This window comes from Vipera ursinii, assembly GCF_947247035.1.
Source record: "Vipera ursinii genome assembly, chromosome: Z".
Lineage (NCBI taxonomy): Eukaryota > Metazoa > Chordata > Lepidosauria > Squamata > Viperidae > Vipera > Vipera ursinii.
This window is the reverse complement of record NC_139517.1, coordinates 99,891,111-99,914,563: the sequence shown is the minus strand read 5'-3', so window position 1 is coordinate 99,914,563 and position 23,453 is coordinate 99,891,111. Positions and strand designations below refer to the sequence as shown.

Here is a 23,453-nt window from a genome sequence, read left to right as displayed (position 1 = left end):
GATCATAACAAACTGTGGCAAGTTCTTAAAGAGATGGGCATACCAGACCATCTTATTTGTCTCTTGAGAAACCTATATGTGGGCCAAGAAGCAACAGTGAGAACTGGACACGGAAGCACTGATTGGTTCAAAATTGGGAAAGGAGTCCGGCAAGGCTGTATACTGTCGCCCTGCCTATTTAACTTATATGCAGAGCACATCATGAGAAAGGCAGGGCTTGATGAATCAAAAGTTGGAATTAAGATTGCCAGAAGAAATATCAACAATCTAAGATATGCAGATGATACCACTCTAATGGCAGAAGGTGAAGAGGAACTAAAGAGCCTCTTGTTGCGGGTGAAGAAGGAGAGTGCAAAACGTGGGTTGAAACTAAACATTAAGAAAACCAAGATCATGGCATCCGACCCTCTCAATTCCTGGCAAATAGATGTGGAAGAAATGGAGGTAGTGACAGATTTTATTTTCCTGGGCTCCAAGATCACCGCAGATGGGGACTGCAGCCAAGAAATTAAAAGATGCTTGCTCCTTGGGAGGAAAGCCATGGCAAATCTAGACAGCACACTAAAAAGCAGAGGCATCACCCTGCCAACAAAAGTGCATATAGTCAAGGCTATGGTTTTCCCGGTTGCAATGTATGGCTGTGAAAGTTGGGCCATAAGAAAGGCTGAGTACCAAAGAATTGAGGCCTTTGAACTATGGTGCTGGAGAAGACTCCTGGGAGTCCCTTGGACTGCAAGGTGATCAAACCAGTCAGTCCTAAAGATCAATCCTGACTGCTCTTTAGAAGGCCAGATCCTGAAATTGAAACTCAAATACTGTGGTGACCTAACGAGAAGGAAGGACTCACTGGAGAAGAGCCTAATGCTGGGAAAGATTGAGGGCAAGAGAAGAAGGGGACGACAGAGAATGAGGTGGCTGGATGGAGTCACTGAAGCAGTAGGCGTGAGCTTAAATGGACTCCAGAAGATGGTAGAAGACAGGAAGGCCTGGAGGAACGTTGTCCATAGGGTCGCGATAGGTCGGACACAACTTTGCAACTAATAACAACAAATGGTTGGTTATACAATCAGCCAGATATTTAAACTGGATTTGGCATTTTTATATACATATTGAGTCCGTTTCAAGGACTGGAATAGGCACATACAGGTAGTCCTTGACTTATGGTCACAAGCTTATAAGCCGCCCTGAGTCTTCGGAGAAGGGCGGGATATAAATGGAATTAAAATTAAAAAAAAATAAAAAAAAATTGAGCCGAAAATTTCTGTTTCTAAATGACAAAGTTGTTAAGTGAGTTTTGTTCCAGTTTAGGACCTTGCCACAGTTGTTAAGTGAATCTAGCTCCCCCATTGACTTTGCTTGTCAAAAGATCACAAAACGTGATCAAATGACCCTGGAACAATGCAACCGTCATAAATATAATTCAGTTGCCAAGGATCTGAGTTTTGATTACATGACCATGGGGATGCTGCAACAGTTGTAACTGTGAAAAATGGTCGAGTCACTTTTCAGTGCCATTGTAGCTTCATACAGTCACTAAACAAACTGTTGTATGTCAACGACTACCTTTATTTGATAGTGTTAAAAGTATTGTTACAGGATGTAAACTGTTCCTACCAAAGCTGCCTTTCACCATTGAATGATGGCGACTTTGTCAATGATGATTTTGTTCAAGTAGTGCTCAAGATATTTTGGTATTTTACTCAACGTGCCTATTACTATAGACACTATACTTTCCTTTGGCTTGGTTGTCCTACTTCTGTTTGCATTATTATCAGCCAGATGTTCAAATTGGATTTGACATTTTTGTCTACTTATGAAGTCAGGACCTGGGATAGGCAGATGTAGATATTTAATGGTATTAAATGTATTAATAATAATAATAATAATAATAATAATAATAATAATAATAATAATAATATTAATAATAATAACATTTATATGCCGCTCTTCTCCCTAAGGACTCAGGGCAGCTCACAACAATAAAAAATTAAAAAACATAGAATACAAAGATTAAAAAAGAATTAAACAATAAATAAAAAATAAAGGACAATTTAAGCCAATAAAAACCAAATTTAAAAAACCATGATCAGTCCACGCCCGCTTGTTTGGAACAACCATGTCTTCAGGTCACGGCAGAAGGATCGAAGGTCAGGGGCCGTCCGCAGCTCCGGAGGCAGTTCATTCCAGAGGGACGGCGTGCCCACAGAGAAGGCTCTCTCCCTGGGGGTCGCCAGCCAGCATTGCCTGGCCGACGGCACCCTGAGGAGGCCGACTCTGTGGGAGCGAACCGGGCGATGGGAGGTTGACATTGGCAGCAGGTGGTCTCGCAAGTACCCCGGGCCTAAGCCATGTAGGGCTTTAAAGGTAATTATACCTCTATTTCTTTTTTTTCTCTTTAGGTAATGATACTTGTGAATATCTTCTCTCTACTGGAAGATTCCTTGGGGACAAAACATGGCAACCTTATAGCTGTATGATGCATAGATACAAACAGAGGTAAAATATTGTTGTAAATGTATTTAAAGCATGATACAAACTAAATTTAATTTATGTTTAATTAAAACCAAATATATTTACTTAGAATATTTGCTATGATTACTTTGCCAGTCATGAATTTAATATTTTACATCTTCTGTTAAATTAAAAAATATCTATTTGATAACAACATTTTGATGTTAGATGTTACTGTTAGTTTTTTAGAGGCTGTGTGAGACTGTTGTCTGCTCATGTTGTTTATCTTTGTATACTTATTGTTGCTACTATTGTTGTTATTACTGTTAACAAGGCTTCTTGGACACTGGGTTGGCAATTGTGAACATAACTGTTTGGATTTTTCCAAATATTTTGGGTGTATTTCATTTTATTAGCCTCTCTGAAATAAATAGGATTTACCCACCAGCATATTTTTCTGTTTAAATGTTTGCAAACTTTATTTTTGTTCTCATACTTGAAACCAATTAATATTTATTTTTGTTTTTACAGTGAAGCAAAAGCATGCCTCAAAAACAAGTATATTGCATTTATAGGTGATTCTAGGATTCGTCAACTATTCTACTCATTTATAAAACTAATAAACCCTCAAATTAAGGAGGAAGGAAACAAGGTATAACTTTCAATATTTTTGTCCTCACTGTTTTTATAACTATGGAACCATAAATATCTACAGAAACATTATCACTGTTCTTTACATTTACTACTATGTAAGATATCCCTAATTCAGTAGCATATGTTCATGTCACAAGAACCTTAATAAAAACTTCTGTTTTTTAAATAAAAATTAATAAAATTTGCAAGTATTTTAAAAATCAGAAAAAAGTCAGGGGACGCTATAGAAACAAGATAATTCTAATTCTTGTCCATCTTCTGTCACATATTTTATAATAAGCATTATATTTAGAAGTAGAAATTTATGGTCTGCAATCCTTGAATATATTTTTTCTGTGACTTGCAGCCACGTATGTATTATGCTCCTCCCTAGTTCATTGACATTAATTGGGAGGAAAAAATTCTGAATATAGTTCCTGCTTTGCTCCAAGATCAGATGGGCAATTAAAAGTATAGTTGTGTTGGGTAGTATAGTTCTGTGCAGTCTTTGACACAGTAATCCTCAACTTGATATTGTTCCCCTGTTGTTAATAGCAATGGGGAAATAGTGGTCAAGACATTATTGAGATTTCTGGAGAAAAAGATTTTATCAGTCCTTCCAATTAGATAAATATTTCTGGCAATGGCATATTATGTATGCCCAATAATTCGTGTTATGTACCAATTATTGTGGTTAGAACATTCCTAGGTGACAAGAAAATTGTACAGAAAGCTATACATTCTAAGAGTTTAAATGTTGTAACATTTCTTTGGAAAAGTTATTTCCTTGTCTTAAGTATAAAAATTTGTTAAAGTGCATAGATACCTCATGCCCACTTGTTTCATCTCTCCTTCCCTCATAGTTCCTAGCTTTAATAGGGTTCCTGCATTATTTAATTAATACATTGTAACCTGGAAAATTCTGCAAGCTAGGTGTTCTTTGTTGGACTACACATGTGATTTTTTTAAAATCTGGAATTGATAACTATGGTAACATTAGAAAAAGAAGTAGTTGCTAGCTTTGTAGATTAAAAATAGATGATTGATAGAAAAGAATATCATACGCCATCCTCCTTTGCCTTCAGTATGGTCCACTTAGAAGGAAGAAAATGGATAAACCTAGGAGTTCAAAATGGCCTGATTAAGATTTAACTCCAGCACTACTCCAACTTCTTAGTCTCCATGGAACAAATTGCCCATGAATATGTTATTGAAAATTATATTAGAGCTTTCATGTACTTTCTTTATATATTTGTAATGCACCTTCAGTAGCTGGACACTTATAAAGCAAGGACCAGATTACACATTTGATCTTTACTTTAAAAAAAAAGCTGTAGGAACAGCTTTTGAAACTACAGAGAGGGAAGAATATTTTTAAGAAATCCTCCAAATGCTATTTGTATTGGCTTAGAAACCCATTGATAGAAAACTTCCTTTCTGATACAAGTAGCGGATTCAGAGAGGAATGGTTTTAATTAAGATTGTGAAGTGAGAAAAAAGGGTTTAAAAAACCTTTCTTGCTCCATAGTTTTATCTCGTATATATTTATATATAATATATTTATATATTCCTCTTACCATCGTCTGGTTAAAGATTAAAACATGATAATACACATAAAACACTAAATTAATGTTGGAAGTAAAGCCTATAAACCTTCAGATGTTGCTGAGTAACAGTCCCCAGCGTACTTCAGCATTGATAAGCTGACTGGGCTGCTACAGTACCATTAGGAGGGCAACAGGATTCCCCACTGCTAATTTACGTGGTGTTTGTTGTAAACAGCATATAAATGTAAATCCAAAAGTTTATGGAAAATGTTACAATGTGCATATTTTATTTTGACAGCATGAAAACATTCCTTTTGAAGACAAATCATCTTCACTTAAAGTGGTAAGTATTGCTGATTTTCTAACTAATAAAGAGAAAGAGTTGGTATAATTGCTGGAAGTAGTACTTGAAAATTATATATACGTATCCAGCAAAGGAAGAAGTATTCAGCTAACTTTTCAACAAGCAACTATTGCCTTCCATTCTCTACCCTGGTAGCAGGACAGTTGTGGAAAGGAATGCTTTGAAAATTTGAGGCAACTTGAGTGCCACAGAAAAATAGGCAATAACCATTAGAATAAAAATGATCATAGTTTCTATAGTTTAAACCATTTATAGTTGTTGTAAGCATGGTAACTGGTAGGAATTTTTCCAATTTTTAGTTAGGTGCCTTCTTTAAACAGTTCATCAGTTTTATTCTTGCAGTATCAAGTGAAACAATATTTTCTTTAAGAAAGACATACAGTGTGGAAGAATGAAATTAATGAACTTGTATGGAAGCACATTTGACAGTATTTCTCAAATGGTAACATTTTATGACTGAAGATAATATCCTAGCCCAGTTGATGGTGAACCTTTTAGAGATCGAGTGCCCGAGCTGCAATCCCAAACCCACTTATGTATCGTCGGGTGCCAGGTAGGCGTGGCCCATTGGGTGGGCATGGCTGTGGTGGTAACAGCAGACTGAATGGGACTAAAAAGTTCAATCAATTCCAACTTTGCAAGAACATTTTTTTTTCCCGCGAGAAGTTGAAATTGATTGATTGATTGAACCTTTTTTTTTGCACACGGCAGCGGAGGCCTAAAATGAAAAGGTTTTATAAAACCCAGCTGAAGACCTAGGACTGGGGCAATGGTGCGCATGCCCACAGAGAGGGCTCTGCATGCCACCTGTGGCACGCGCGCCATAGATTCTCCACCACAGTCCTAGCCAAAGAACAAGTAGGATTTAAGTCAGGAAGATCCATTATACAGATAATGCTTGATTTATGACCATTAGTTCAGCGAACATTTGAAGTTACACTATTACATATTACCTTAACAAAAGTCATCCCATCCACTTTTAAACTGGCTTGCCGACATATTCCAATATGCCTGTGTGCTGATAACATGGGTTATTATTTTACTGTTGGTTATAGTGGTGAGAAGAGCCCTAAAATATTTCATCCAATATAAGTAGTTCTTGACTTACAACCATTTGTTTAGTGACCATTTGAAGTTACAGTGGCATTGAAAAAAGTTGCTTATATCCATTTTTCACATCATTATTTAAGCGTCCCCATGGTCATGTCTTCCAAATCTGGATGGTAGGCAACTGGCAGGTATTTTTGATGTTTGCAGTTTCCTGTGGTCAGCCTTTGCAACCATCTGACAAGCGAAGTTAATGAGGAAGCCAGATTCACTTAACAACTATGTTAATAACTTAACAACTGCAGTAAAGCACTTAACAGCTGTGGTAAGAAAGGTCATAAAATAAGGCAAAAGTCACTTGACTGTTTTGCTTAAGGTAAAGGTAAAGGTTCCTCCGCACATGCGTGCTAGTCGTTTCCAACTCTAGGGGCCGGTGCTCATCTCTGTTTCAAAGCCGAAGAGCCAGCGCTTGTCTGAGAACGTCTCCGTGGTCATGTGGCCGGCATGACTAGACGCCAAAGGCACACGGAACGCTGTTACCTTCCCACCGTAGTGGTCCCTATTTTTCTACTTGCATTTTTACATGCTTTCGAACTGCTAGGTTGGCAGAAGCTGGGACGAGTAACAGGCGCTCACTCTGTTACATGGCACTCGGGATTCGACCCGCCAAACTGCTGACCTTCTGATCGACAAGCTCAGCGTCCTAGCCCACTGAGCCACCACGTCCCTTTTTGCTTAGCAACAGAAATTTTGAGCTCAGTTGTGGTCATAAGTCAAGAACTTACTGTAAAATTAAACACTGCTGTTTAATTTTTTAGAACAAATTATAATGACTTTTCATAAGAGATATAAAGTTAACAATTGATTTATTAATGACAGCAAATAAAGCAAGTTAAATGTTTTAATTACTTGGGAATTTCTTTTCATTCATCTGATTGCAGAGATCCATATCTTGTTCCTGTATTCAAAGTTTGCCAATTGTGCATTATTCTTTTTTTTTTCCTTTAAGAAAATTGGATTGGTGGCAACTTAAATCATTAGAGGAGTTAAGACAAGAAAATATAAGTTACTCTTGGTTTCAATATACCCAATTGAAAGCTAGGTGGAAGTTAGATCAAAAGGTTGGCATCACAATTACAGATCAAAATTTAGTAAAACAAATTAGAGATTTAAATTGTGCACATATAAAGAGGATATATAATGCTTTAATTGAATTGGATTCGGAAACGGAATTGGTTAAAGACTGTATGATAAAGTGGGCACAAAATATTCAGGAACCAATCTTGTTGGACACCTGGGAGATAATTTGGGTCAGAAATGTTAAATTTACTCAGGCTCAAAACTTAAGAGAAAATTTTTATAAAATGTTTTATAGATGGCATCTGGATCCCAAGAAGTTGTCCAACATGTATCCTAATTTACAGTCTAAATGTTGGAGATGTGGTAGTTCAGAAGCTACCTATTTTCACATGTGGTGGACTTGTAGAAACATAAAAGCTTTTTGGATCAAAATTTGGTGGAACATTCAAAAGATTTTTAAGAGAAAGATAAAGTTTTCTCCGCAATTATTTTTATTGGGTATTGTTGTAGATTGTGATGTTAAAGAAACTAATTTGATGTTGAATATGATAACAGCAGCACGGTTACTGGTGGGACAATATTGGAAGAAGGATAGTTTGCCCACTATAGAAGAATGGGTGTTTAAAGTTTCAAATCTTGCAGAAATGTCTAAGATTTCTGCTTATTTGAAAGATCATTCACAGGAAAGATATATTTCAGTTTGGAGGAGATGGATAAATTATATTCAGAACAAATATGGGACTAAAAAGTTCCATTTAGCTTATGAGTAGATTTTAGTGGGATATTGTTATTGGTACTTTGTTTCTAGTTATGTTAAAGGGGAGTTAAAGCACATTATGAATTTGGTTAATTGTATATTATGCATAATTTTTATTTAGAATATGATTATTGTAACTATAATCCTGTATTTAGCTCTGGGAAGTGGGGGGGAGGAAGTGGGTGGGTTTGGGGTGGGAGGGATTTGGGGACATATTGTAAAATTTTGTTTTTGTAAAACTCTGTAATAAAAAAAAGAAAATTGGATTGGTTACAATATAGTTCAGGCATGTATATTTGAAAAGAAATATTTCTGTTTTAAACCATTGATTGGTCTTTCCTCAAGTCCATGGCAAAATGCAGCACATAAGAGGTTTCCAGATTTTTACACTCATGAAAGTATGTCCTTTTCTCTTCAGGATTTCCTGTGGTATCCAGAAGTCAATGGTTCTATGAAGCAGTGTATCAAGTCTTGGACTGAAGTGAGTTGTATAGGTTATGTTTTATTATAATAATTATTATAATTCCAACGAATGGTTTTCTAGTTTTGAAAGTAATTTTAGTAAATATGATTGTGATCATAAGCGTGTTTTACAAATGCTTTTTCTAATTAAGAAATCAGTCGATTATGATTTGTATTGGGATTAACTTGTCTTTTATTATGTCATAGGGTTCTTTATCCAAACCTCATATACTTGTAGTAGGAGCAGCTACGGTAAGCTACTTGTATACTAATCATTGCAGTAACCAAATAAAAGTATGACAGTCTCTGATTTCACCTGTATTAGGTTCCATATGAAACCCTGATATTGCCTTTTCTCTTTTATTTCCACTCCATTATTTTAAGTTAGAGCAGGGGTCCCCAACCCCCAGTCCATGGACCACTACCGGGCCATGCCATGCCGGCAACTTGTCCACACAAACAAGCAAAGCCCCATTGGTGGGATGTAGGAAGCACACAAAACCACGCACCCTCTGGTCCGCAGAAAAACCTCTCTCCATGGAACCAGTCCCTGGTGCCCAAAAGGTTGGGGACCTCTGACCTAGTGAATGAGTTTATTGTCTGACCTATCATTATCAATATAGTATACTACTCCTTTCTTACATTACATAAGTTGCCAACCTGACCTTCCATATTTTTTTTCTCATTGCTACTATTCCTGGACCTAATAGAGTGTAGTTAAATCTTGATAGACAACTGGCATCAGAATATTTTTACTAATGGTATGCCCTTCTGGAATGCTAATATATGTGTGCAAACTCATTTCAGGTAGTTCTCAGTTGATGATTATACAGATGGTTTTGGTTTTATGTCCACAGTTGGGACCAGAAATATGGTCATAAGTCTTTGTCCTCATAAGTCAAGAGACCCACACTACCAGTCCCATTTTTTCAACATTTTTTCCAGCGGTTAATAATAATAAAGTTGGAAGGGGGCTTCCGGTTCCTGTTTTCCAGCGGAGCAGTTGGAAGATTTGGAATGCTGAACCCTTCGGCTGAAATTTCTTTTTGTTGGGAACCCTAAGGGGCCAGAACCCACCCTGAAGGGGTGGAATGAAAGAAGGAAATCCCAGGGACTTAGGAGAGATGGTGGTCTCCCCGAATGGTCCAGGAGAAGCCTCCCAGAAACCAACAGAAGAAAGGCTGGCTAACTCTATGTCCAGTCATAGCTGAAAACAACGGAAGTCATAAGCTTTTAAGCTAAGTGGATTTTAAACAGCATGCTTGAATCTGGGTAAGAATATTGATTTTCTCTATCCTACCTATTTTCCTGAAGAAGAAAGTCCCAAAAATAAGAGATCTCCAGGGGAAAAAAGGAGGGGGATTCTACTCCCTCCTTTTGGTTACCGGAAGTGGCGAAACTTACCCTTTACAGAGAGAGAAAAAAGACTAGGAAGACCTGAAAAATGAGCAAATGCTGACACCTACTGGTGGGTGAGGATTTTTTTTCTCTGACCCTCAAAGTTCTTTAAAAAATGCAACTGTATAAACAAAGTGAGAGTAGCAAATCTGATAAGTGGCAACAATTTCAAAGGACGATGATTTTAAACCACAAAGAAATATAGAACAACCTTGAGAGTATGAATCAACTTATCTCCAACTTAATTTCACTCCAAGAAATTTCCCAGGAAAATACAGTAGAGATGACTGAACATAATTCTGAGGATAAAGACTGAAAGATGGAACCGTATAAAATAAAAAATCATGATTTAATTCAAATGGAAAATATTTCAATATGTCCAAGCAACTTTGAAGATAAGGAAAAGATGAGAAAAAATACTTTACAGGGAAACGAATGATGCAGCAAAACATACTGATTAAGAAAGACAATGGCCAGAGAAAAAAAGATTAAAATGGAAATCAAGAAAATAGATAATGGGACTTATCAGAGAGAATACTTAAAAAGAAACATTTGTTTGAATATGGCTAAAAATGGAAAAACTTTGGAACATATTACTCTTAGAGAAATGATTTAAATATAATTAATACAATATGTTTTTTTTTCTTTTTCCTTTCTGTAAAAAAAAGTTGAAATGATTTAAACAAAGCAAATGTTTTAGTTATTTAAATGTGACGATAAAAGCATAAAAATGTGTTTTGACTGAGAGTTAAAGGATTAGATGATTAGATCTACTGAATGGAATGCTTAAAGTTTAAATAGTTTAAATACATTCTCAGCTATGATCAAAAAGAATAAATTGAGGGAATAAATATATATTAAATTAGGAGGGATACATATCTTCAGTCATATTTTATTTTTTGTATCAGTGCTTTTTTTCTTTTTGCTTTTTTTCCCTCTTTTTTGTCTCTCTCCTCTTTTCTCTTTCTACTTTTTTACTTGTTGATTAAGAAATATAAAAGTATGAGAGGGCTTATATGGAAAAAATAGAATTAAATCCACCAATGTAAATGTAGTTAATTGTTGAGAAAATTGTCACTAGTAAGAATATTTAGAATTTGGGGGGAGAAATAAGCTGAAATAAGCACGGTAACAGGATTTACGATAAGGCAACTAAAATGACAAATAGGATTATTGGAAAAACTATATACTTAATTGTTGTTTATCAAAATAATGAGAATTGTTTTAATCTAATATAAAGAAAGATACTTTAGGGAAAGGGGAAATCATAGCAAGCTTGTTGCCAAGCATCCAGAATATAGTCAGATAACCATGGGGGAATGTGGCATGCAGTACGACATTTTATATGGGTAAAAGTGCCTTACAGGCTGTCATAATTTTGAAAGGTCATAAAATGATCAATTATAAGTCAAGCATTGCTTGGAACTGGCAACTCCATTGTTAAGCAATACAATCATAAAGTGAAAAATCATGTGACTGCACTGCACAGTTCTGGTTGCAGTCATAAAGCAAATCACACAGTTATTAAATGCAATGTCATATGACCACAATTTACAACTTCCTGCTATCTTTCCTATTTGCTGGCCAAAAGCCAGCAGTGAAGATCTCAAATGTTGTTTATATTACCATAGGACACTGCAATGACTACAAGAACCAATCATAAATCTCCTTGTTCAATGCTATGAGAACCTTGAACAGTTGCTAAATGAGTGGTCCTTAAATGAAGATTACCTGCATACAAAAATAAAACTTATAATAAGGATGCCTTTATATATTTACACACACACACAGACACACACACACGTCTTATTTTTAGAAATGTCTCAAAGCTGTTATAAAATATATCAATTTGTTGCTTATAAAATTTCTGAAATAGCAACAGTTTTAATTCATTGTCTTTTAATATCCTTTTAATATTTTAGTGGTCTATAAAAATTCATAATGGCAGCAATGAAGCACTCACACAGTACAGAATCAACATCACTTCAATTGCACCCCTTCTGGAAAAACTGGCAAAGAGTAGTGATGTCTATTGGATCTTACAAGGTAAAATTTATGTTGTATTGCACATTGGTGTATTGTTGTGACTTGGGACAAGCTAAAATAATTACTTGAAGGTGAAGTTATGTGAAATGCTTGTAATTTTTGTTTAGCATTGGAATGCCAGATTTTTTCTAAGATCAGCTGCTGACGTTTGCCCTGTATTGTGGATCATTACTGCTCCATTATTAAATTTCTGTGAAATCACATTTTGTACTGGAAGTAGCTGTTAACACAATATCTGAGCAAATATTGAAAAATATTATTAACTTCTTTTGGAACATGATTTGCTCTAATTTGCATTAGAGATTAGAAAATTTCACAAAATGCGTATTTAAATAATAGCCTAGAATTTTCCTGATCACCTAAAACAGACATGTCAAACACAAGGCCCAGGGGCCAGATCCGGCCCGCGAAGTGGTTTCATGTGGCCCATGAAGCCATCCTGGAAACTGAGGGAATGGCCCCCGCTGCCTTGGCTCCGGCCCAGGCTGTCAGGAGCCAATGAACAATTTTGTGGTGGTCATCTATGCTGAAATACATTCAGTCTTAGCTCCACAAGGCCATCTGGAAACAGTGAGGGACCAGCCCCTGCCGCATCGGCCCCGCCCCCTGGGTGCACGCTAGGGAGATATCACCCTTTGTGAGGAATGAAGAAATGCACCATCGCCTGGAAGTGGCCAGCACATGGCCCTGCCTACTTTGGGCAGGCTAGGGGCTGGGCAGCATTGTGCTTCTCTTCAGATTTGTGCCACCCGGCTCAGCCTCTCGGCGCTGTGAGGAGAGGGCCATGTGCTGGCCACTTCCAGGTGATGGTGCATTTCCTCATTCCTCATGAAGGATAACACTTCCCCAGCTGCGTTTCTTGCCTGTTTTTCTCCCTCCCTCATCTCAAATATTTTCCCATCACTCTGTTCTTAGGAAGGAAGGAGAGGGAGGGTCTGAGGGAAGTCTTGCCTTAGTCCTTCCCTGCTGCCCTTTCACCATCCCCTTGCCCCCTCCTCCTGGCCTAACCTGGGTGGTCTCCCATCCTATTGCTAAGGAAGCTTTGGATACAAAGCCAGGTCTCCTTACATGGAGAGGAAGTGGGCCTCCCTCTTGACATTGCCCTCATACCCATCATGAGCAACCTGGCTAAGGAGAGCAAGCACAGCAGCTGGGCACCCCCTTGGGTAAGTGGGGGTGGGCTTAGTGCTGCAGGTGCTTGAGGGCTCGGCTGGGCATTTGACCTCCACACCACCGTCCAGCCTCCCGCCCCGCATGGCCTGAGAGGAACAGTGAGGCTCTTCCAGTGGACCATACCTTGGCACTTGCCCCAGTCCCATCTCCTTCTGCCAGAGACCCTCAGATTTGTCCCACTCCTGCCCAGGCCCCCATAGGCACCATTGACGCGAACAATGTAGAGCTGGCCATGCCCACCCAGTAGGTCACACACACTCCAGCCACGCCCACCCAGTAGGCCACACCCATCCTGGCCCCACCCACCCGGCCCCTCAAGGGTAACTGCAATGCTGATGTGGCCCTCAATGAAATTGAGTTTGACAGCCCTGACCTAAAAGGAAAAAAAAGTCAGCTTAAAAAATAGGGGTTACTGTTAGACCTCTTCGCTATGTAGAATTCCAGAATAACTATCAGAGTAATGGTCTTCAGTTAAAGAAAATTAAGAAAGTATTCCCAAATATGGACAGTTCAATGGCAGAAATTAATTGTATATAGAAGTGGGACTCCATTTAATTGAAAAAAAATTCAGGCAGACGATATACAGCCACCTCTCAAGTATGCTTTGGGTAGCTGGATTAAACAGCTAGCTTTATGTATTACTTAACTCCTTTGTGGAATTATAGTACCCTAATTGGGGAAGGCATTCTCAAATTTATTCCCATATACTGGGAACAAAGATAATTTGAAACTTGGATAATAAGTCTTTTTTCAGCAACTTTTCTAATTAAAATTATAAGGATGGAATTCAGTAAGAACTCAGTCCATTTTTTACTTATTTGTGTGAAGAAATATTTACCGTATTTTCCGGCGTATAAGACGACCTGGCGTATAAGACGACCCCTTACTTTTCGTGTTAAATTATAAGGTTTGGACTTCCGGTGGCTGCGCGGCGCCGGAGACAGCCTTCCCGGGCTGCCCGCGGCTCAGCTGTGTGTTTTTTCACCCGAAACAGCGCCGATCAGCTGTTCGGGCGAATTTGAAGCCCCCTCCTCGGGAGAAGAGGAGGGGGTGAGGCCCCAGGTAGGGGTCGAGTTCTCCGGGGCCACCTGAGCTTGGAGCTTGGGCGGCTGAAGGATTGAACTCCCCCGAAGCCTGGGTTGCTCCCAGCTGGCCAGCGTCTCTGCTCCGGATTTCTTGGAGCAGAGCCAGGCGTCTGCGACCACCCCTGCCTGAAGAAAGGACTATGGATTAAAGGAGCAGGCAGAGCGGTACAAGAGGAAAAGGTGAAGAGGATTATTTTATTATACTCTCGAGCTTGATGGACTTTTTAAACTTTAAGTGAAAGTGCGTCACAATTGAAAAGTAAAAGATGGCGGCTAAACCTCCCCCTAAAACTCTTCAGAGTGGTGGATCTTCTCCGGTGCAACAATCATCATTACAGGCGTTGCACCCTCCTGATGTACTGACACCGAAGGACTTACGAGATGCTCTGGATAAACATGCCCAGGTACTTTTGGAATCAATTAATCAATCAATTGGTGATAAATTTGCACAGATGGAGGAGAAATTGGAGAAACTGGAGGAGAGAATGGAAGAGAGGATGGAGCAGAAGTTCAGCGTGATGAAGGTAGACATTTTGTCTTCAGTGCATAAAGTGGCGGAATGTGTGGAAGATTTAGATGAAAAAGTGGATGATTTGACCCAAAAGAATGCAATATTAGAAGTAAAAGTACGGGAGAATGAAAATTTAAGAGACAAAATGGAAAGGGAGTTAAGCCTTGCCCAATATTATCAGATGCAGTTTGCTGTTAGAATCAGAGGTTTAAAAGAGAATATTAAGGAAGATTTAAAGCAGCTGGTTTCTGAGGCTCTCGAAGTGGTATTGAACCAGCCAGCATCTGAAATAAGAGCAACTATGGATAAAGTGTTCCGTGTGAATTCATGGATTGCCAGACAGAGAAAGTTGCCTAGAGATGTGGTGGTTTACTTTGCAAAAAGAGAAATTAGAGATGAAGTTATACAAGCTGCCTATGATGGTAAAGTTGTGATTGCTGATCAAGAAGTCTTGGTTTTAAAAGAAATCCCTCCAAAGATTTTAAGGAGAAGGAAGGACTTTACATTTCTTGTGCAAGAGCTCAAGCAACGAGATATAAGGTTCAGATGGGAGATTCCAGACGGGCTGATGGTGATGTATGAAGGTAAAAGGTATCGGCTGATTACTGTGAAGCAAGCGCGTGATTTCTACAATAATGTTTTAAAAGCAACCCCATTAACACTTCTGGAAGCTGCAAAGGGATCTGGAGAAGGAGAACATCAAGAGGATGAAACAGAGGAAAATGGTGCTGGAGGAGATCAAGCTATAACTTCTTTGGATGATCCTAGAGAGCAAAGGGTAACGCGTGCTGCTTTAAAACGAGCAAAGAAAATAAAAGAACAAGACCAGCAAAAGTCTTCAGAATCTTCACAACGTACTCATAGCCAAGCAGTGGGAGGAGCACGGCCTAAAGAAGATAGTCCTATCAAAGCTGTGCTCCAAGAGCTTTGGGAGGATATGCATGGCAACTAAATTCTTAACCTGGAACGTTAATGGACTAAATTCACCACAGAAGAGGAAGAAAGTTTTTCAATATTTAAAACAATTTAAGATAGATGTTATATGTTTGCAAGAAACGCATATTAGAGTTTTGGATCAAAAGTATTTATCGAACTCGAGGTTGGGTACGCAATTTGTTGCTTCTGCAGAGAACAAGAAAAATTGAGTGGTTGTTTATGTTAAAAGTGCCTTAACAGCAGACTTAATTGAAGCAGATAAGCATGGAAGATATGTTATGATTGAGCTGCTGTTAGAAGGTAAAAAGACGCTTTTAGTTGGATTATATGCACCTAATCAACAACAAGCTGACTTTTTTAGTTTACTTCACACAAAGCTTACCCAGTTGGATTATAAATCTTTTATTTTTATGGGGGACTGGAATGGTGTTTTGGATGTACAGTTGGACAAGGCTGGAGTTTTCAAGCGCATTCCAAGTCATGCTAGATTGCCTAAATCTTTTTTTGAAATGAAGGATGACCTGGAATTGCGAGATATTTGGCGTGAGAGACATTTGCAGGAGAAGGATTATACTTTTTATTCTGATAGACATCAATCTTTTTCGAGGATTGATTTTATTTTGCTGACTAATGATTTTTTTTTTGAGGACTAAAAAGGTGAAGATTTGTGCAAGAACTATCTCTGATCACAGTCCAGTTTGGTTAGAGATTGATAAGGAGAAAAGAGACAGGCGCTCGTGGCGCGTAAATGAGAATTTGTTTAGAAATCAGAGAAATGTGGAAGAATGCAAACAGCGGATGAAGGATTTTTTTGAGATTAACATGAATAAGGGTACCTCTATGGATATGGTTTGGGATGCTAGCAAGGCCTATATGAGAGGGGTGTTGATATATATGAATAATAAACATAGACGTGCAGTGGAAACTAGAAGGAAAGAACTGGAGAATGAAATAAAGGAAAAAGAAAAGGCTTTGATTTTGAACTCAGAGGATGTGAAGACCAAGGAGGCTATTAGACTGTTAAGAGGACAATTTGATAAATTAATGGCTGATCAAGTGGCGACCAATCTGCGGTTTGCTAGGCATAATACTTTTTGCAACGCTAATAAACCAGGCAGATGGTTAGCTTATAGATTGAGGAAAAAACAAAGGGCTTCTAATATAGATAAGATTGAGTATAAAGGAAGGGTTGTGTTTCAACAGAACCTTATTAAGGATGCTTTTGTGGATTTCTATTCGAAATTATATGCTAAAGAGGAAATTAATGAAAAAGATATTGATATATATTTGGAGAATGCTAGCATCCCGGTTCTTACGCAAGTACAAAAAGAGGGGATTAATCAACTGATTACAGAAGAAGAAATTTTCACAGCAATTAAGGAATTGAAGGTGGATAAAGCACCAGGTACGGATGGCTTGACTGCGGCCTATTACAAAAATTTACAATTAGAGATGATAAAACCGTTAAAGGAACTGTTCCAGACAATCCAGAGGGGGGGAAAGGTGCCACCGTCTTGGAGAACAGCTTTTATTTCTTTGATTCCGAAGGAAGACCAAGATGCTACTCAAGTTAAAAATTATAGACCGATATCGCTTTCAAATACAGATTACAAGATATTTGCTAAGGTTTTGGCTAATAGACTGATGAGGGTTCTGCAACAGGTGATTCATGGGGATCAAACGGGGTTTATTAGTGGTAGGCAAATGAAAAGTAATGTGAGGCATATAGTTGATGTGTTAGAGTTTTTGGAAAGGAACAACCAGATCGCTGCGGTGCTAATTTTTTTAGATGCTGAAAAAGCTTTTGATCAATTGAATTGGAAATTTTTGTTGAAAGTTTTAGACAAAATGGATTTTGGGGAAAATTTTTTACAACCGATTAGGGCATTATATCAAAAACAAACTGCCCGAATTATAGTTAATAATAGCTTGACAGGAGCATGTAATATTGAGAAGGGCACAAGGCAAGGGTGTCCGTTATCGCCCTTGTTATTTGTGTTAACATTAGAGATATTATTGGTTAAAATTCGGAATTCGGAAAAAATTAAGGGGATACAAATTGGAGATCAGGACTACAGATTGAGAGCATTCGCAGACGATCTGGTTGTTACAGTGACCCAGCCAGAGAACTCTGTTGTGGACCTGATGGAGATAATAACACAATATGGGAAGGTTTCTGGATTTAAAGTTAATACACAGAAAACAAAATTTTGGCCAGAAATATGACAGTTTCGCAAAAGGCTCTCTTAGAAGGATTAACTGGATTTGAGATTGTTAAAAGGGTTAAATATTTGGGGGTGATTTTGTCGCCCTCTAATACAAAGCTATATAAAAATAATTATGAAAAACTATGGGGGAAAATTCAAAAAGAATTGGAGAGTTGGGAAAAATTGCAATTGTCTTTGTTGGGACGGAGTGCAGCAGTAAAAATGAATGTCCTGCCTAAATTTTTATTTTTATTTCAAATGATACCGATTCTTAAGAAAGATTCTAATTTGGAGGAATGGCAGCGAGGTATCAATAAATTTGTATGGGCAGGGAAAAAGCCACGAGTTAAACTTAAGATTATGCAGGATACTCGTGAGAGAGGTGGCCTTAAATTGCCTAATTTTAAATTATATTATGAAGCTGCTGCATTAGTAGGAATAAGTGATTGGATTAATTTGACGCAAGGGAGGTTATTAAATCTTGAGGGCCATGATTTGTTGTTTGGCTGGCATGCATATTTGTTGTATGATAAGAAGGTAGACAACGTGTTTAGGGTGCATATTTTAAGACAGGCATTGCTGAGAGTTTGGAAGAAGTATAGACATAAGTTAAGTTGCAAGATACCATTGTGGGCAATTCCAAAACACGCAATAGAAAATATACATGCTGGCTTCAAACATGATGTGACTACGTACAAGGAGATCCTCAGCTTGGAAAGAAATGTTTGGTGTTTGAAATCATATAGCCTCTTGCGAGAAGAGAAGGTTGTTCAAAATTGGTTTCAATATACTCAGTTACGGGCCAGGTGGAAAGAAGACCAGAAAAATGGATTTACAATGACTGATGAAAATTTGATAAAGCAAATTAGAAATCAGGGACCAGCACATATCAAACGGATATATCTTGCATTGATAGAGATTGACTCAGAAACAGAGCTTGTTAAGGATTGTATGATAAAATGGGCCCAAAACATCCAGGAAGTTATCACAATGGACACGTGGGAAAAGATTTGGGTGAGGAACGTAAAATTTACTCAAGCTCAAAATCGAAGAGAGAACTTTTACAAAATGTTTTATAGATGGCATTTAGATCCTAAAATGCTTGCAAGTATGTATCCGAATTATCAGCCTAAATGTTGGAGGTGCGGTGATGAAGATGCAACATATTTTCACATATGGTGGACATGTAAGAAGGTTAAGGCTTTTTGGATAAAAGTCTGGTGGAATATGCAGAAGATTTTTAAACAGAGGATAAAGTTTTGTCCGCAACTTTTTTTGTTGGGAATAATTGCAGACGCTACAGTTGTGGACACCAAGTTGATGTTGAACTTAATTACGGCAGCAAGACTTTTGATAGGCCAATATTGGAAGAAAGAGGAACTGCCGACCATAGAAGAGTGGACTTTAAAGGTTTCCGACCTGGCAGAGATGGCGAAGATTTCGGCCTATTTGAAAGATCATTCGCAAGAACGCTATATTATGGAATGGAGAAAATGGATTGAGTTTATCCAGAACAAGTATAGGGTTAAGAAGTTTTATGTAGCATTTGAATAAGTCTTCTTTCGTGTTTTTTTCTTTTCTTATTTTAGTTTCTTTTTATACATATTCAATATTACTAAGGCTTGTCTTATCCTATATAAGCTAGAGAGTGATGGATTTTAGAGTTTATAGTTGTTAGTATATGATTGTTTATGATTGCTTTTTACATATATACCTTGTATTTAGCTCTGGGAAGTCGGGGGGGAGGGGGGGAGGTAGGGGGGGAGGAGGGAGGGGGAAGGGGGGATTTTTAAAGGAAAATTGTATCTTAAAACTTTTCAATAAAAAAAAAATTATAAGGTTTGGGCTAATAACTCAATATTTCACTTCCTGGCACACAATCTGCATATTAACAACTCGTTTAGCGTTAGTACCCTTTTTTTATAAGTGCCACGATGTTGCTAAAATAAAAGAGGTAAACTTCGTGACCCTCCCAGCCCGTGCATAAAACAGAAATGAAAAGGCTTAAGTCTTTCCGTTCCCAAATACCAAGGTTTCCCCCAAGTTTTACGCGGTTAAACAAACGGCATTTGCGTATTAATGTTTCTCCACAGAGCACAAAATTTGCCCGAATTAAGGAAAGTGGGGAGCTAAAGAATCTGGGGCTACAGGGAATACCTCTGGCACGACAGGCAACCCTGGGAAACACGAGGACTGTAGCGGCACGCTCAGTTTGCACAATCCGATCCAGAAAGCGCCCAGAGGCTCCTTTGTTACTTCTAACTGCAGAATGTCTCCACGTCCCACCCGCCTTGCCTTTTAAACCCCGCCCCCTTTTCCCCTGTAACGTTTCTCTGCTCCACCTGCTCTGTGATTTGCCCAGCTTTGCTCCTTCCCCGCTAAATGGGTGCCTCGCCTTCTTTTCTCTGAGCTCTCTCACCTGGTGCGCTGCTGCTCTCAGTTCCGCACTCTGTGACCGGGCAAGCAATTCTTCTGGTCGGCGCGAGTGAGACGGTGCCTCGGCGGGAGCAAAGGTGCTCCCTTCCTACAGTCGAGAGGGGCGCCTCTGGGGACTGCCTGCCCCTCCTCTCATCGGGGACCTGACAGCCAGCATTGGAGGCGCTAGCATGGCCAGTCCTAGAGAGAGGAACGGCGGCAGCTGCAGTAGCCGCCCCAGAAGCTGACGAGAGTTTGCCCTCCATCACCCGTTTGCCGTCAGCCGCTTTACCATGGGTCGCCATGCCTACCTCCATTCACCCAGCGATCCCGCCGCCCAGCAGAAAAGAGAAAAGATCCGAGAGGTATTTTTCCGGCGTATAAGACGACTCGGCGTATAAGACGACCCCCCAACTTTTGAGGTGATTTTCATGGGTTAAAAAGTCATCTTATACGCCAGAAAATACGGTAACATTAATTTATCACAGCTATTTCATTTGGCACCAGCCACACTACAGTAGTTTTTCGAACTGTTATTAAATGGCAGTTTGTTTCACTGAAATTTAGTGACAATCAAATATGCCATTGTTGCTAAAAGGGTGTAGACAAGTGATTTTCTACTGCCTTGGAATTGAATATTTACTTATTTGTTGCTTTGGTGTATAAGGTAGTAACTCAGGTATTCTTATCAATTCAGATCCAGTTTATGAGGATATGTTGACTGAAAGCAGGAAAATGATCACTAATGAGAAAATAGATGCTTACAATGACGCAGCGGTCAGTATTCTGAACAGCAGCTCAAAAAATTCAAAAGCTAAAGTAAAAGTTTTTAGTGCATCTAGATTAATAGCAGAAGAAACTATTATTCAGTCATCAGACGGCTTACATCTTCCTGAATCAAGCAGAGAAACAGTGAGTAATCTCTGAAACATAGCTATTAGAAATGATAATGAGAAAAAATAGCTCTAGATCTTAAAATAATATGACTAATTGAATGAACTTTATTACTGTTTTAATAAGTATTGAAAAACTATCAAAACCACTTTCAATTATATACAGTAGAAATGTTTTGTAAAGGCAACATTTAATACCCTATAAATTTCATAAGATATAATATTATAGAAATTTGAATTAAATTGCTTAATATACTTAATTTAATTATTTTTCTTTCCCTGCATAAATCATTCCCAGTTAATTCAGATCATTTGATTGAATGCTTATATTCTCTCAAGTATGCAATAATTAAACTGACCTGAAAAAACTAATTCAAATTCAGTTTTGCCATTGAATTAATTTAATGAACACTATAAAAGTTGCAGGGTGTCAGTTTTAACATAATGTAACAAAGAAATTACTCTGTATTTTATGGTTATTCTGTGGATTGTTAAAATCCAGAAAATTCCTATATTGTCTTGGAATTTTCAGCCTTTTATTTTGGTTAGCCCTATACTTCAGTTTTAAAAATCATCGAGATATGCCAACTGTTCCATGATGTAATGTAATGAAAGAGATTTTATCATGGATTTCCAATATCTAATCAGATGATAAGATGAAGAGTTAAGTATTTTCTTACACCATATTGTATTATTATTTTCACTGCTAAAATTAACTTTTTCAAAATTAATTTTATGCAAATAAAGATATTGTATTTGGTTTATAAAATGCACTTTAAAATTTAACAAAATGAACAAAATTCCACCGACAAAATTATGTTTTCAATTTTTGTTTTTCAATAGAGTGCAATGATTCTAATGAACAATCACTGCAACAAGATTGTGAAACCTATTGATGGCTCATGCTGCCAACCTCAGCCTCCTGTGACTTTGATACAAAAGCTAGCTTTTTGCTTTTTGGCTTCATCTGTAATTGGATATTTGATTCTTGTTCTCATTCGTCGTAACAATAACCAGAAGAACAAACTGTGCACTGATATGGAGAGTGGAGAAGAGAAAAAACCTGCCAATTCTTCAACAGTTTCTACTCTAGAGACACTTTTCCAGTCTTTATGTAAACTTGGCTTAATTATGGGCTATTTCTACTTGTGTGATAGAGCAAACCTATTTATGAAAGAGAACAAGTTTTATACTCATTCATCATTTTTTATACCAATCATTTATATCTTGGTGTTAGGAGTATTTTACACAGAGACTACTAAAGAGGTATCTTTTTTGTGCTTAAATTAAGAACTTAGATTAAATAAAACAAACAGTAATTGCAAAGAGTAGTGGCCTTTATTGTTTCATTATCACTGCTTTTAGATATTAAAATCTTCAATAAAATCGGAAATAAGAGTTTATTTGGGAAATAAATTGAGAGTTTAGTCCCATGCATTTTCTTGGAAGCCAGTCTCATTGGATGCAGGGACTTGAATCAGCGTAATAAACTAAAGAGATTATGTTGTAAAATCACTAAAAAGAAAATTGTACTTTATGAGCAATTGTATAAATATAGTTTATTATTTAATCCTATTTTTATTCTTTCTACCCAAAATTATTGACAATGTTATTTCAGTGGACAACATTTAGTCAGCCAGTGACCTTAAGCAAAGAGGTACCTAAAATGCCTGTGGCCATTCTTCCCCTAAAAGTTCTTCATATAGAATATTGCATCAGAAATCACTTTCTGCTGTGTTTAAAAAGCTAACTGGCAAGAAGTATATTAAGTTTGTTAGCTGAAATCAAAAAGGTTTGATGGTCTTGCCGCTTATTCATAGCGTTCTGTGCAGTCCTTTGTCTTGCAGTCTCTGTCAAATATTTCAGCATGCATACTTATGGTTAATTGCTGTTGTAATTAAAGCATGCTAATTTCAGATGTATTTACTGTATAGTAGTATTGTGGTTTACATAATTGTTCTTTACAGTAACTACTTTTTCCTTTATTTTGCACAGACTAAGGTGTTAAATAGGGAACAGACTGATGAATGGAAAGGATGGATGCAGCTTGTCATTTTGATCTATCATATCTCTGGAGCAAGCACAGTAAGTAGTTTTTTAAAATATAATTATTTTTCAGGAAAATAGACCTTTAGACTACAACATTAAATTTAAAATAACCTTTTAAAACATTTGTTTCATGGGGATGGTTACAAATTGTTTTGAAACATGTACCTTTGTCCAAGTTTTCTTATTTTCTTGTATGAATAAAATATGTGAATAAAATATCAATTATTATCAATTATTGAAAATGACTGTATATTTTAAAAGTAACATTAAATATATTTTGTGTATTTAATACTACATTTATTATGCTTTCTTTGTCTTATCTTTATGGTTCTCAAATTAGAATACATCCACTTGTGGAAGAGGGCTTTAATTTTCTATTGGGGAGATTTGAAAAACATC

General features: G+C 37.6%; 1 protein-coding gene across 1 annotated transcript in view; it reads left to right on the top strand.

The window, feature by feature from the left end:
• Positions 1 to 23,453, top strand: part of CASD1 (CAS1 domain containing 1) — a 51,534-nt gene that overhangs the window by 9,312 nt on the left and 18,769 nt on the right. The window contains exons 2-10 of the mRNA XM_083378690.1: positions 2,400 to 2,496; positions 2,983 to 3,103; positions 4,930 to 4,974; positions 8,298 to 8,360; positions 8,549 to 8,593; positions 11,662 to 11,785; positions 20,810 to 21,024; positions 21,849 to 22,271; positions 23,001 to 23,090. Coding sequence (XP_083234816.1) covers positions 2,400 to 2,496; positions 2,983 to 3,103; positions 4,930 to 4,974; positions 8,298 to 8,360; positions 8,549 to 8,593; positions 11,662 to 11,785; positions 20,810 to 21,024; positions 21,849 to 22,271; positions 23,001 to 23,090 — 1,223 coding nt within the window. The remainder of the gene's footprint in view (positions 1 to 2,399; positions 2,497 to 2,982; positions 3,104 to 4,929; positions 4,975 to 8,297; positions 8,361 to 8,548; positions 8,594 to 11,661; positions 11,786 to 20,809; positions 21,025 to 21,848; positions 22,272 to 23,000; positions 23,091 to 23,453) is intronic.